Raw genomic sequence first — 14,546 nt, 5'->3', positions numbered from 1 at the left:
TTTCTTCAATGCAATTGGAGTTAACTACCTTCCACCAATGAAATTGGACGTGACGCCTTCCGGACGTTTCCGCCAGGCCACTTTTATCATGAGGGGCCATTTCTGACAATTCTATTGACGGGGCAACTTCCGGAACGGAAATGTACTACTGTAGACGGAGCTGTGCGCTCGCTTTGAGCAGCCTCGTTGGGGATGGAGGAGGCTGTGGCATCGAGATGTTCTGTTTTGCGGACCATGGACTCGGCCTAGAATTCTGGATGGGCCTATTGCAGCCCGTTGTTGGGACAAGCCGAGCCTGTGGGCTGGCACGCAGACACCATTGAGAAAGAAAATGATAGATGAATCAAGGCTAGCGAACGAACAGCAAACATGAACCGAAGATAAGAGAGGAGTCCCTAAACCGTAACAGAGATCGAACCGGATGCTCGTCTGATCCCATGGATTCTCTCGAGTATCTGCACCTGCTGCGCACAAGGTCCATTTCGACCATTTCTTTTTTTAATTTCGACATGACTATGTCCAAAAAAAAATTACCGAAATCAAGGACACGCCCGCAACTGTAGGCCGAGGTTGACCGGTTAGCTGAACTAAGCCACCTTTTCTCTTCCGGTGGCCGGTGCCCATTCTAAGTCATAACACGTTGGCTATGGAGCCGTCAGGCGTCGGTCTACCTCACGGGATGAAATCTTCATTTAAGCAAGGTAGCCTTGCGAAATCTACCAAGGATATCTCAAGAATTCTTGCAAATTAAAAACACTTCTTCGGCATGGATTGGCGCGAGTTACATAAGCCTAATGGAGCGACAAGTCAAAACACGTATAATACGAATGGGTTGCTCTCTAACATTCATATCCGATCGTACGCAAACACTCGCAACAGTCGTGATACTCTTTCTAGTCCATACAAATCCACGTCACTTATTTTGACCGAACAGAATACATCCGAGCATAAGCATAAAGAAAGAGAAAAAGCGATTGCGTGCAAAGAACAAGAATGAGGAGTACAAGTTACAGTACAGATTAGTACTCGGAAATTTATTAATCGACCACCATCCGGCCGCCCCAGGAGAACTAAATTCCTCTGGACGATACTCCACTAGCCAAAGCTTGACCGTACTGTCATCGTGGGCAGATTAGGAACTTTACTTCCGTCGATGGATTAAGAATTGTCAGTTACCCCTAACAAAAGAAAGTCAGTTGAACGGACCATCGGCCGCTTCGGACACGGAAGAGCGAAACAAAGATCACTGTCAAACTACCTGGATTTTTTTTTCACAAAACCATATTTTTTGTGGCAGTCGTGTCGCTGAATCACAGTTAATGGAAATCGTTCACAGAACCACACATTTTAAATCAAGTTGTCTCAGTCAGCTCCAAAGTGAGTGATTTGGCGGTTTCGCTTGATTTCTTACACGTGAGCCCACCTGTTGTACGCCACATCGGCCCCAACCTGACCTAACCCGTTAGCCCGTGATTAAAACCCCAGCCTCTTTCTCACTCCCGCAAGTTTTCGGGGCCGACGTGGCGTCTGACGGGTGGGCCCCACCGCTGAAAAATCAAGCAAAACTGCGCGGTTTCGGGCTGACTGATACAATTTGACTCAAAACGTGTGATTCTGTGAAAGATTTTTCGTTAACTATGATTCAGCGACACGACTACCCAAAGGTGTGGTTTTGCGAAATTTACTAAAAAAAAATATCACTATCAAACTGTGTCATCTCAGCTATCAAACTGTGTCATCTCAGCCATCGGGCATCAAAATATAGCTCCCGCCAGTCGGAGCCATGCTTGATAGCTTCAGCCTGAATAATAATCCGATTGGTTTATATTGACAAATTGCCTGGCGAATGTGTCTTGTTAGATGCGTATGAAACCGCAGTTATTAGTAAACCATCTGAGTTCGTCATGCACAGCACTAATGAAAAAGACAGAAACCGAAGACAGCTGGGCGAAGAACGGCAATAGTCACTTCTCTGGTTCTCTTGGCATTCAAGCATGACACGTAAAGTATTTATTCTTGCACGGCAGTATTCCTTTCATTCATTTATTACGAAAAGCATGGAAAGTGGGTCATTCCGAGACAGAAGGCGTTTCATAATTTTGCTTGCTCCATCGGAAAGTCCTTGAAGATTTCTTTTTCTGTGGGAAAAAGAAAAGGTTTTTGCTATACCTAATTTGTCAGATATTTTGTTAGCGATAAGTTGATTTTTCAGCTGTCAGATATGATTTATATTTTAATATTCGAAACGGATGATGAAAAAAATAAAATAAAATGAAATCTAGATACTAATTCAATGGTTTTAATTTGTCAACTTAGATTTAAGCATTTTGCTTAAAAGTTTAACAACTTAGATATAGACACGCCAAAAAAGAAAAAGGCCGTGCTTATTTCTGGCTTCTACCTCGTCGATCAGTCAATGGGGCGTCCTGATCCAACTCACGAATTCACGATCCGCATGCTCGCTGCGAAGAACCGAGACAAGCCGTCAGGCCGTCACGGACGATGTGTCGTATCCGTCTGATCTCCTAGTGATTATCTGCCTTGGCTCGTGTATATGTTGCCCAAACTACAATCACTAACGAACAACTTTTAGTTACCTCCTGATAGCACTTTTTGAAGTTTGGATCATACGTCCTCTTCGTTTCCCACATCACGGATGCTGACTTTTAGTGTACTTCCGTTTTAGAGAAACTGTACCCAGTCCTAGAATTTTTTTTCCTGAGATACACTTTCAGAGTGAAGAGTATTTTGGTAGTACGATTGTTTGCAATTCTTGACCCATACTTCTGTTTGGTGCATCTTCCTGTCGTCTTACTAGCGATCGGACCACGCAAGTGTGCCTGTATACTCACCATGGACAAAGCAGCTGGCTGCCGAGCCTTGCCACGACGACACACAGTGACAAGAGCACAGGCCACAGCCACATTTCGATCACCACTGCACAAGCTTATCTTACATCATCAAACATGACATACGGCCGAGTATCTTCAGCCGTAACAGAGCATGGACCAATGAGACGTGAACATTGGAGACGCGCGCGCCACATGAGGAAAACGAGGGCGAATGCTAGCCAGGGAACTCATCCGTTCGGCGACCGATTCCACGGACGGCACGGCAGCAGCCGCCCTGATTTGTCTTTCAAGGGCAACTCCATCACGGAGACCCAAATTGGTGTCCAAAAGTTTTTGTTTGGGTCCGTTTGAATCACAGGTCGGACAGAAAAACGGCCGAGCGAGTCTAGCCTGAATTCGTCGGGGTCGGACAGTGCCCCTAAACGTGACCACCCATTCGGTTCGACAATAGAGAAGCATTTCGCAATTGTGGCCATTCGATACAAACTCACATAAGCAAATAAACTTCAAGCAACTGTTTCGAATTATTACGAATCATCCAATACAAAATAGTACAAATAAATAAATATAGTTCAAACATTGAAACAAATGGAAAATCCTCTACCGATTTTCTACATGTTGCCACATATGCTTAACCAAATCATTTTGTAGTTGGTTGTGAGCTGTCCGATCCCGAATTTCAAGATGCGTATGGAGAAACTGTTGGAAGGATGCAAGTTCAGGTTGAGGTTCAACTAACTCTCCACGGAAATCCCACTCTTTATCATAGATAGATTTATCCCGCTTATCCTTAACAATCATATTGTGCATGATCACATAATCAGTCATCACCTCAGGGTGATCTCCACTTCCCATGTTCTTGCAGGATGCCGAACAATGACCCAACAAGCTTGCAGCACTCCAAATGCCCGCTCACATCCTTCCTAGCACTCTCCTGTTTTTTTTAGCAAATCTGCATCTTTTTTCTCCTTGAGGCCTGCAGATGGTCTTCACAAATGTTTATCACTCATGATAGACACCGTCGGCTAGGTTGCACCCCTTGTTGTACTGGTGGCCATTGATCTCATAGTTGACCACAGGAGTTTCGCCTTTTGCAAGCTTAGAGAATGCCGGGGAGCGCTGAAGCACGTTTGTCATTGTGAAAGCCTGCCCTTCTGAAGAAAAAGTGTCAAATCCAAAGAACATGCGATGCAACCGCCTCAAGAATCACGATGCACCCTCCGCCATGTCCATTGCATATATGCATCCTCCCAGCCGAATGGACATGTCTTCCACTCCTAGTGCATAGAATCGATGCTTCCAAGCATCTCAGGGAACCCCTGGACTCATTGATCGACAACAAACGGGCTGTGTCTGCGGCTGTCAGTGCTCTCAGATATTGTGGACCAAACACTTGAACCACCACGCAGTGCAGAATCTATACATTGATTCAAGGCATGTCAACTTGCTCATGCACAAATACTCATCAAGAGCGTCACCGACAACTCCATAAAACAACATCCAAAAATCATTGCCGTGCATTTCTAATATGTGGAGAAGCCAATCCTCCTGCAGGCGACCGCCTTGCATATGAAGCAATCGTCATATCTAGACACCCCTTTCATGAGATTCCTGAACAGCGGCCTCCTCATCCAATACCGTCGCCCGAATAGATGGGCAGGAAATACGGGTTGGCACGATGGAAGTAGTCACTGAAAAGAAGAAAATAGTCGGCCTGTCTGTTGCGGTCTAGTGCCGTCACACGGCTATTAATCGAACCCCTACGAATTGGACATTGGTTCTGGTTGTGCTGATGGATGAGAAGAGCCGCAGTCACCAGCAATTCGGTTTCGTCGTCGGAGCTCATTGGACCATGTGTCGATGAAATGGTGAAAGAAGAACTCCTCGTAGCTGGCCATGGCGGGCGCCGCGGGCAGCCCAAAGTTTAACTCGGGCACGGCTTCGGCGGCGTAGAATCCATGGTGCGCACCGGGACAACTCGAATGTCGGCAGGCGGCGGCGAGACTGGGTGGTTAGATAGACAACGGCTCTGGGGCAGGAGTCTGAGTCGGGAGATAGGAATGGGGAGGGGACGACTTTGTTCTAGTCGCTGACAGGCGAGCCACTATGAAGTTAGGAAGAACGAGATGTACGATTCATGTTCGGTCCAGATAGACGCAAAACCGGTCCAAATTTAAGAGAGACATGGTTCCAGCCAGACCTAAAAGTGCGGGCGCTGGCGGAAATGCGTGTCCTTTCAACACGAACGGACCAGTCCGGATCGCCCCGCTGAGTTGTCCTAGCGAAAGAAGGAAAAGCGCCGGGCCGCGCCGTCGCGCCCAGCCGGCATCCCCTATCCGCCTGGCACGCTCCGTATCGTCATCAGCGAGTCACGCTCACACCCTTCGGCGCCCGTGTCCGTATAAGATAAACTCGGCCGGTCACGTTCAGGGCCGCCTCCTGAGTCCTGACCGGCTGACCCGGATCACCCGGGACCGCGCCACGCCACGCCACTGCTTCTGGTCCTTCTTCTTCCTCCTCCTCGCCACCTCGTAGCCTCCCCCTCCGCCTCGGGCGCTGTCCTGGCCACAAGCGTCGCTGTTTAAAAAACCCCAGCAGCGTCTCCTGTTTGGCTCCGGGTCCGGTGAGAGAGGCCCTCGTGTGCTCCGTTTTCGGCGTGTGCTTTTCCGCCTTCGGCTGGGTGAGTCGCGGCTCTTCTTCTTTTGGCGGATTTCTTTGTTAGTGCCTTCCGAATTGAGTGTTTTGGACTTTGGAGGATCATTACCCTGCGCATCTTGCGGCAAGAAGCTAGCTGGCCTCTTTCGGATCGTTCCTCGCCTGCTACCACCGGGTCGGGTTGTTTTCTTTTTCTTCAGCTGGTTGGACTTTCAAGGAACTTGTTTGCCGGATTGTTTCCCACCCCCCGAAGTTTCGGCTTTCTTCCCCAATGTGCCCCTTTTCGCCGCCCTTTCACGGATTAGCCTCGCAGGGCCTCGATTTCTGCAATTGAGCTCATCCGGCTTATTGCTTTGGCCCTGACGCCCCCCCTCGCTGGCTCGCTCCATCCCTCATCTTCCTCCTCGCGCGACCGCCGCCGCCCCTCCCTCCCCATCCCGTTGCCGGGCGCCGCAGACCCTTGCCTCGTCTCCTCCACCGCAGGTATCTATCTCCCATTCGATTCTCTCGGTCCCGACCTCCCATCACCCCACGAGGGCACGAACCCTTTAGTTCCCCGTCATAATCTTCCCCAATTCGTAACTGAGGCAAAAATCAAGGTAGGGCGGCCGCCCTACCTTGCCCTACCGGGTCCTCCGCCCGTGTCTTCAGGTTCTCTGTCCGTGATGTCCGTCGAATTTTCTTCCATTCGACGAAAAGAATCTCCATTCATAGTACCTCGCGTGCTCTTTTCTAGACGAAAATCTCGCGTGTTCTTCGCGTAGTTGCGGCTGTGTAACTTTGTTTTGGACCCTCATTCATGTTATCTTGGAGAAGTTTTCTGTTATTTTTTTTCCTAAGACAGGGGTACATATGCAATCTCATCGTCTCATGTCGATTCCTGGTCATCTGGCGGTTCGTTACCGCAATTGAATTTGAGTCTAATGAATTTCGTGTGTTGAAACAAGTTTTGCTAGATTCGTGCTGTTTCAGGTCTCACCTTTGGTTCCTTCCCGTGCAACTATTTTGGTCTTATATGTGCCTTTCCAATAAACTAGCACGACAAAACAATCTAGCACGGTCCTTATAAGGTTTTCTTGATTGCCATTTATCTGAAGAAGCTATAAGTAGAAATCTTACCATATTTTGCAATTTTGTATAAGCTTACACTCAATTGATTTGATGGCCGGTAATTGCAGGACTAGGTTGGTGCTTGAAGTAATATTTTAAAATGGTTAGTGGAAAGCCACTAAATGGGGAATTGGATGCATGCTTCAGGAACCTCATGGTGTCTACAGGCAGTGGAAGGGAGCAGGCTGAAATTGGTGGCGCTATGCCTACGTTGTCAGGTTGGAAGGACCTCCCAATGGAGCTCCTAATGCGGATTATATCTGTAGCCGGAGATGATCAGATGATTGTTGTGGCATCTGGTGTTTGCACTGGCTGGCGTGATGCATTGGGATGGGGGGTCACTAATCTTTCCCTCTCATGGTAAGTTTGTATCCTTCAGTCTAGTTGTACAGGCCGACAAGTATTTTCTTTCGTTGTGTGTAAAGAGGGCTGAATTTGCTCAACACAACAGTTGCAGCCATTAGGTAAAAGGAGATCCCTTAGTTAAATTGGTTGAAATACTTCAATCTGACTCTGGTTATTAAGCGTTGGTGGAGTAGCTCTTCAACCAGTGAAATTTGGATACGACAATGTCTTCAACTCAGTTTCCTGTTATTCAATCACATTTTTGCACTAGAAAAAGTAATCAATCCCATATGGGCAAACTCTTTATGCACCATGATGCTGGAAGCCCTATGTTTGATTGTCATTGGAAAGAGGAAAAGTTCTCACCTAATCCTTTTTTGTTATTATCAGTTCTGAAAGCAACTTGTCCATTTTATCAGTTGTGTGTATGAATCAACTGCTGGCCCTCTGGAGCTAATTTATGTTTATGGAAGTTATCATATCCAAAAATTTCAGTTTGTAGGCCCATTTGCTTTGGCAATAAGAAAATTTAATTACATCTACACTATTTTCTTTGTAATATTTGTTCCCAATGTGCAACCAACCAATGCATGAAAGAGAGATGTGGCAATGCATGTTGCATTACTACTTGGCCTAGCACTTAGGTGCTCCACTGCTCCTTGGTTCTTTATAATTTTTGAGACATGCCTTACAAACTGAGAAGGAGGGAGTATAACACTAGCTATACCAGAAAACAAGTGAAACAGAGTAGAACATCATGAATGATGATTGGTCAGTAAATTTTACAAAGACTGCATATTTTTTTGCTGTCAAACACCAATAAGTGACTTTCTTTGTCATATTTAGTCCTAGTCAATCAGTGTCTACTTTTGATATTTCCCATAAAAACACTTTATTTTCCTTCTCGAACTTCCTACTGGTTTGATTGGTAATATATCTTTTAGAACTTGGTATCTCTTCAGATATTATTTTCTGCTATTTTCACTTAACAGGCTCAGCTGAGACTTACAAATGAGTTATAATTTTGGTGATTTGTAGTTTTGGAACTAAAAATTGTATCAACTGCAGGTGCCAGCAGAACATGAATAGCTTAATGATATCACTTGCTCACAAGTTTACGAAGCTTCAAGTTCTCACTCTTCGCCAAATCAAACCTCAGCTCGAAGACAGTGCAGTAGAGGCTGTTTCCAACTACTGTTATGATCTACGTGAGCTAGACCTGAGCAGAAGCTTTAGGCTTACTGACCGCTCCTTGTATGCATTGGCCCAAGGTTGTCCCCGGCTTACAAGACTGAACATTAGTGGATGTTCCAGCTTCAGTGACAGTGCCTTAATCTACCTTAGTTGCCACTGTCAAAATCTGAAGTGCTTAAATCTGTGTGGGTGTGTGAAGGCAGCGACCGACGGAGCTTTGCAGGTATTTTTCTGATCTCATGATTTCGTTAGAGTGTTTTCATGTTTTTCTATTTATTCCTTGATATCTTGATGCAGGCCATAGCCCGTAACTGCGTGCAGCTGCAATCTCTAAACCTAGGTTGGTGTGAGGACATCACAGATGAGGGAGTTACCAGCTTGGCATCAGGTTGCCCTGATCTCAGGGCCCTGGATTTGTGTGGCTGTGTTCTTATAACAGGTATTTACCACATCAGTTTATGAGCTGATTCTCTAGATAACCATTTGTTCTTCATTGATTGATGAGAATTAACAAAGCTGTTAGTGTGTTTGTTTGTATTATGATGTGATAATGTTCTAGATAGCCATTTTAGGTCATGAAAATAACATTTTGAGGCACTTGGTTGCTTTACAGTATGTACACTACAGTTTAATTTACTCATAGTAGGAGCAACTTGCGGTTGTTTGTGCGGTGTTGTGGAATTCAATCAACCAGGACAATCATTGCTACTAATAGTAAATTTTGCTATTACATCTTGTACATGTTTTTGATAGGTTCTCAACTAACTATTACATACAAAACACTGAAACAGAAATAAGTAAGTCCTTTTGAAAATCCAATGTAACACCTATGGGACCTAAAGATAGCAATGGTTGTTGTCACTGTTTCAGAATTCTGACAAGTCGTACTTCTCCTAGTGTTCCCCAAGTATATTGAATGCTGATTGTACCTAATCCTTCACTGCAGACGAGAGTGTTGTTGCTCTTGCCAGTGGGTGCCGGCATCTGCGATCTTTGGGCCTGTACTACTGCCAGAACATCACCGACCGTGCCATGTATTCCCTTGCAAACAGCTGCGTGAAGCGCAAACCTGGGAAGTGGGATTCAGTGAGGACCAGCAGCTCAAAGGACATTGTGGGGCTGGCAAACCTGAACATCAGCCAATGCACGGCCTTGACACCTCCAGCTGTTCAGGCGGTCTGCGACTCCTTCCCGTCACTCCACACGTGTCCTGAGAGGCATTCTCTCATCATAAGTGGCTGCCTCAGCCTGACGTCTGTCCACTGCGCCTGCGGCATCCAACGACTCCGCAGTGCTGGAAGAGCCCTACAGCCCAACCATGCCTACTGATCGTGGTGTTCACGCTCTTTGTTCTGGTAAACGTCAGTCTGCCTGGTGAGGGAAGTTCATTTCCAACCTCGAGGAAGACATGCGCATAAACTCGGAACTTGGTAATGTAATGTAGTAGGACTGTTGTATCAGTAGGATTCTTTGTGATGAACTGATGATCATGGAGTCCAAAATGTCCGGAGGAGTTTCTCTCCCATGCTACTCAGGAAGTCTGGCAAGAAAAAATGGTGTATGTTATGTAGTGGATATCTCTAAAGAAGCTCGTGCAAACATTTTATGGACTTTTTCTTATTTCATGTACTCCCTCCGTCTCATATTAAGTGACTCGAATTTGCCTAAATATGGATGTATCTATGTTTAAAAGCGTCTAAATACATGTAACAGAAAGTCACTTAATATGGGACCGAGGGAGTAGTACTTTGAAATCTATTGGTCATAGTTTGCTGCTGGCGGTAAAACATGGAATGTGGTTGCGAGGCAAGCATACATTTTAGGCAGAGTGTTTTCTGCTTAATCTTTGTAGTATCTCTGGTGTGAGGGTTCGGCTCTTTTTTCCCCCCTGAAAGATCCAGCAAAAGCTGGCTTTCATGTATTAGCAGGGAGAAACAATGTGCAGGGCCGCCAGATAGAGAAAAGATGAAAGCTCAGGGAAAGAAGCTTTCTGAGAGCCTGTGCACCGACAAAAGCCCATTCTTGAGCTCCATCTTTGAAGAAACAGACGGGAGGCAATGGAGCTGGCGTCCGCTCGATGGGCGATCACCAACCCAACATAGTTCTTCCAAGCAGACGCCTCGCACCACGGTACCAGAGCCAACGAGTAACGGGGCACGCGACGAACAAATCAACAAATGCACCGGCGTCTCTAGGTTCCACGTTCCGCCTGCAGAGACGGCAGAAGTAGCAGTTCGGCCAGTCTCTTCGCTAGAGGCAGTCGGCAGTCGGCACACCATAGACGGTTTAGCATGAGGAGTCAAGTGAAGAATTGGCAAAACATGATGCACAAGACACAGGGTGAAAAGATCATGTTCCTCTAAAAAAAGGTATGCACACTCAAATATTTTAGGTGGACACCCCACATTTACAGCCCACAGCCAACAGCCCAACTACAAAACTACTTCCGGGCTTCTCCTCCTTCCGTCCACGCGCAGCCCAGTGGCGAGCAGGCCTGAGGCGAGGCAGCCCACGCGGGGACAGGATATCGGTCGTTCTGGACTTCTGGAGAATCGATCCATCCATCCATCTATCTCTCGAACACGAGCGCGTTCCCCAGCGCCCCTCTGTTTGCTGCTGACTCCCATCCATATTAATTGTCTCAAATTTGCACAAATATAGATATATTTATGTTTAAAAAGTGTTTAAATACATCTAATATTTCGACAAGTAATATGAATCGGAAAGAGTACTCTTGCGCGCCGGATCACTCGGATCCTTGGCAAAACTGGTATTTTTCCCATAAAAAAGGGATTATGTTAGGCACGGCCAATGATTCTCCAATGGTTCTCAAATTATTCATCTTACCTCTTCAATTTCTCAAACTACATATCAGCACGCAGGGCACCCGTACTAATTCTAGGGTTTCAAATTGTATTGATGACTGGATAGATAAATTAATTTGACATGGAACGCGAAGTGGAGATTTACATTGGAATTTCTGAAAGAAATTTTTATAGTTGCATTTGTTTTGGAATTGATGGCCTGGCGCGGAATGCTCTGCTGTTCAATGATGAACTTATGTATCAAGTTATACTCTTCCTTTTGGTAAGCATTTTCACTTATGCGCTTCAATAAAGATATGTTAAATCGTTAGGTACTTCACTAATATACAAATCATTGCTTTATATTTGGTGATGTGTTCATCATGGGTGGCTCTGATCAAGTAGACCAATGATTTTATACTAGGGAATGTTTATTTATACTTGCACTAGTGTACGTTGTTTTTATCAACTTTTATCTATTTTTCGGATAACTTAACACGGAGGTTCAACCTAGCTCGGCCACTAGTTACTTAGTATATTTTTCTATAAATTTGATTAAAATTTAAGAAGTTTGGCTTATGACAAAGCTAAAGTTATTTAGAAGCGGAGATAGACAGATAGTACCACTATATAGCAAAAAAATAAAATCATTAGCTAATATATAACAAATTCACCGTGCCATTGCTTCGTCTCTCTTGGGCATTCACAAAAAACCAAGTTGATTAGTACTGATCCAGTCTTAGGCGCCAGCTGTAGAAAAACAAGGCCACGGTATTTCCATTGTGAAGGTAGCTCCAGTACGCATGTGTTGCAGCATTAGGTTACAAACAGACAGGGGAAGGCGGGGGAAAAGGCAAGCCCCTATTAGCTAATTATACAGGGTGGACACGGGTCTTACAGTACAAAAATATATGGGAAACTATATGGATATATGGCATAAAAAACGTATACAAGTCTCTTGGATCATCTTGATCTAGCTAGAGCTAGGAATCTTGCTGGACGTCTTGGGAGCCACCGGCGTCGTCCCCATGGGCGACCTTGTTGTTCCTCGCGTCCACGGACATCTCCACGTCGTCTGATCCCTGCAGCTTGCCGTCGCTGGATTTGCCCTTGTTGTTCCGGTAAACGGCGTAGAGGATCAGCTGTGCGGCGCCCAGGACGCTCCCACACCCGTTGGGTACCTGCCACGCAAAGAAGAAACAGATAGAGCATCGGTCAAGCTAGGCACGTAGTACTACGTTTATTTTAGCACATAGCTATAGGCGGGCAAAAAACGCGAGGGCGGCGTGCGTGCTTGGGCGCTGCCCGGCCTCTTCGGCACGGCCCATTTACTCGAACACGTTGCGTGCATGTGGCCGTCAGCGCCATTACTCATGCATGGATCGCATACCGTCCATGCATATCGTGCACCTTCCGGCCGGCAAGGGCATCATAGCGCAGAAAGTGCAGTGACAAGTTTTCCTTCTTGTGCAGTTCTTTGACTGGTATACGTGGAAGAAGTAGTTACCGCGACGAAGGGGTCGCGGCCGAGCAGGCCGTAGACGAACCACGACGTGCCGCACAGGAACACCGCCAGCGACAGCAGGAACGGCATGTACTCCACGCTCTTCGTCCTGATCACCAGCCTCTGCATGCATACAAAATTAAAGTAAACCAATCCATTGACTACTAATTACGGAGTACGTACAAATCGAGTTGTAAGCCAAGCAAACAAGCTAGAGAGATTAATATACGTACCATGATGGAGAGGGGCGAGGCATACATGCAGATGGAGAAGACGGCCATGGCGAGGCCGGAGAGGAGCTTGCGGCCCGGCCCATGCAGGGCGAGCATCGACACCAGCGCCACGGCCGCGAACACCGCCACCACGGCCGACGCCAGGCCCAGCGTCCGGAGCCGCGCCTTCTTGCTCGACGCGAAGCACAGGAAGATCACCACGTAGCACGCTTCAATGGCCGCGCCCGCGCCGTTGATCGTCGACACCAGGATGTTGTTGGGCGACACGAACGGCAGCCCGTACCTTCAGATTCACAACAACAATAATTAACAATCAACCCACCGTGCTTAATTAGCTTGTCCTCCCGTTATTAACTTTGTCTGAATCTTTTGTTTGAGAGGTTAATTTCACCATGCGGAGAGGAGGCAGTTGAGGAGCGTCATGTTGTATGGCACACCGGAGAACTCCTCCGTCGATTTCTTCCGGATGATCCTCCAGAAAGTTGGCCTGTGAAGAAGAAAGATATTGCTTTTTTTAGAAACCAATTAGATGTGTGCTGAAAGCAGCTATGCATGCATGCATGCCTGAATGTTGATCAGTGAGACAGTTTCAGGCAGCAATAGTGGAATTGCACTTGTGTTTTCCTCAGCAGGGATAAAATATTGTCCGGAGTCGGACAAAGAAAAGGACTCGTGTGGAATTAACTGGAGGTGGCAATATACGTAGGTGGACGCTGGAAGTTTCTAGTCTAGGTTGATAGATTATAAAAGTAGAGTAAGATATATAAGAGATGCCAGACAAATTTTAGCTTGACTGTTTTCTATGATCATATCATATTATATGTATGAAGTAGTCCATGTGAATAGCCGCTTTAGTAGAGAACCTGAGACAAAGGATGACACATGTCTTTCATATGGGTTTCTGTGCATTTGGATCAGTCTACAATTTCACCTCGGAAATAATATATTTCTGGACTCACTGGAGAAGAGAAAGAGAGGAAAAAAATGCATTTGTCTGCCGCAAAAGGAAAAAAAAGGAGTGTAATCGAGCAACACCATGCTACTATCTTTGCACCTCCATTTTCATCCTCTCTTTTTAAGAACATAACTATTCACTGAGCACAAAAAAGATGCTGATACATGAAAGACTTACACCGGCGATAGGAAGAGAAATAGAGCAATGACATTGCCTGAAACAACAAAACCGAGCAGTAATTAGGTTGAAGGGACTTCCCATCAGGGAACATTCACTAGTAAGGCAAAGCAAAACTAACAAACTTACAAGAATTAAACATATGGTAGCTGATCACTACCACACAAAACTGAAGATCAGCAACACTCACCCGAAATCCCAAACAAGAACTTGGCCACATCCTCCATCTCCTACTCCTTCTCAGCTCCTTGGCTGCACTTCTGAAAGTGGCTTCTCCTCCAACCAACCCGAACCAGAACCAAGCTGAAAAGACAGAGCTGCTCCAGCCTCCAGGCCTCTGTTTCTTCAGGATGTGAAGCTAGCGTGCAAGTGCTCAACGCCTCAGCAACAAACAAGCAAGAAGCTAGCACAGCTTAATGAGACAATGCTGTGCGTGTTTGTGTGTGTGTGGATGGATGGATACATTAAAGGGTCGTTTGGTATGTATATATAACCCAGAGTTGGAGGGAGAGGAGGGTAAGGGCTTGAGGAGACCGGAGAGTGTGACGGCCTATTGATTACGTTCTTATCTTGGCTTCTCCCTGAACACCAGTGCCCCTGTTAGACGTGGAGTTCCGGGGCAGCAAACAGTAATCCTTCCGTTTTTAAATACTTGTTGATTTGTACTAAAACCACGATAAGTATTTCGAAATGGAGGAGTAACGTTTTCTAGCACTA

General features: G+C 46.1%; 2 protein-coding genes across 9 annotated transcripts; one reads left to right on the top strand and one right to left on the bottom strand.

Annotated features, from left to right (window-relative positions):
• The first annotated feature begins 5,284 nt into the window (after positions 1-5,284).
• LOC100821602 (F-box protein SKP2A) lies at positions 5,285-9,825 on the top strand. 8 transcript variants are annotated; one of them, XM_010233048.3, is made up of 6 exons: positions 5,286-5,532; positions 6,686-6,691; positions 6,765-6,977; positions 8,031-8,379; positions 8,454-8,595; positions 9,103-9,825. In XM_010233048.3, exons 3-6 carry the CDS (start codon positions 6,772-6,774, stop codon positions 9,483-9,485), a joined length of 1,080 nt encoding a protein of 359 aa, XP_010231350.1. In that variant the 5' UTR covers positions 5,286-5,532; positions 6,686-6,691; positions 6,765-6,771; the 3' UTR covers positions 9,486-9,825. The 8 variants fall into 8 exon arrangements, with proteins under 8 accessions (XP_003568409.1, XP_010231350.1, XP_010231348.1 ...); XM_024459773.1 differs by lacking the exon at positions 5,286-5,532 and adding an exon at positions 5,539-5,682; XM_010233049.3 differs by lacking the exon at positions 5,286-5,532 and adding an exon at positions 5,732-5,990.
• A 1,886-nt stretch (positions 9,826-11,711) lies between these two features.
• LOC100821302 (bidirectional sugar transporter SWEET1b) lies at positions 11,712-14,309 on the bottom strand. Its single transcript, XM_003568360.4, has 6 exons — positions 14,020-14,309; positions 13,830-13,866; positions 13,089-13,184; positions 12,698-12,980; positions 12,468-12,587; positions 11,712-12,141 (listed from the first exon to the last, which is right to left on the bottom strand). Exons 1-6 carry the CDS (start codon positions 14,054-14,056, stop codon positions 11,944-11,946), a joined length of 771 nt encoding a protein of 256 aa, XP_003568408.1. The 5' UTR covers positions 14,057-14,309; the 3' UTR covers positions 11,712-11,943.
• Between the last annotated feature and the right edge of the window lie 237 nt (positions 14,310-14,546).

The sequence above is a fragment of the Brachypodium distachyon genome, chromosome 2 (assembly GCF_000005505.3).
Source record: "Brachypodium distachyon strain Bd21 chromosome 2, Brachypodium_distachyon_v3.0, whole genome shotgun sequence".
Lineage (NCBI taxonomy): Eukaryota > Viridiplantae > Streptophyta > Magnoliopsida > Poales > Poaceae > Brachypodium > Brachypodium distachyon.
This window is presented reverse-complemented; position numbering and strand designations above follow the sequence as displayed.

Excerpts from the sequence above, each read along its gene's own strand:
- LOC100821602 (XM_010233046.2), top strand. The coding sequence starts at position 6,718 with ATGGTTAGTGGAAAGCCACTAAATGGGGAATTGGATGCATGCTTCAGG. Across the intron at positions 8,380-8,453 it reads CGACCGACGGAGCTTTGCAG|GCCATAGCCCGTAACTGCGT; the intron begins GTATTTTTCTGA and ends ATCTTGATGCAG. Across the intron at positions 8,596-9,102 it reads TGGCTGTGTTCTTATAACAG|ACGAGAGTGTTGTTGCTCTT; the intron begins GTATTTACCACA and ends CCTTCACTGCAG.
- LOC100821302 (XM_003568360.4), bottom strand. The coding sequence starts at position 14,056 with ATGGAGGATGTGGCCAAGTTCTTGTTTGGGATTTCGG. Across the intron at positions 13,185-13,829 it reads TTTCTCTTCCTATCGCCGGT|GCCAACTTTCTGGAGGATCA; the intron begins GTAAGTCTTTCA and ends TCTTCTTCACAG. Across the intron at positions 12,981-13,088 it reads AACTGCCTCCTCTCCGCATG|GTACGGGCTGCCGTTCGTGT; the intron begins GTGAAATTAACC and ends GTGAATCTGAAG.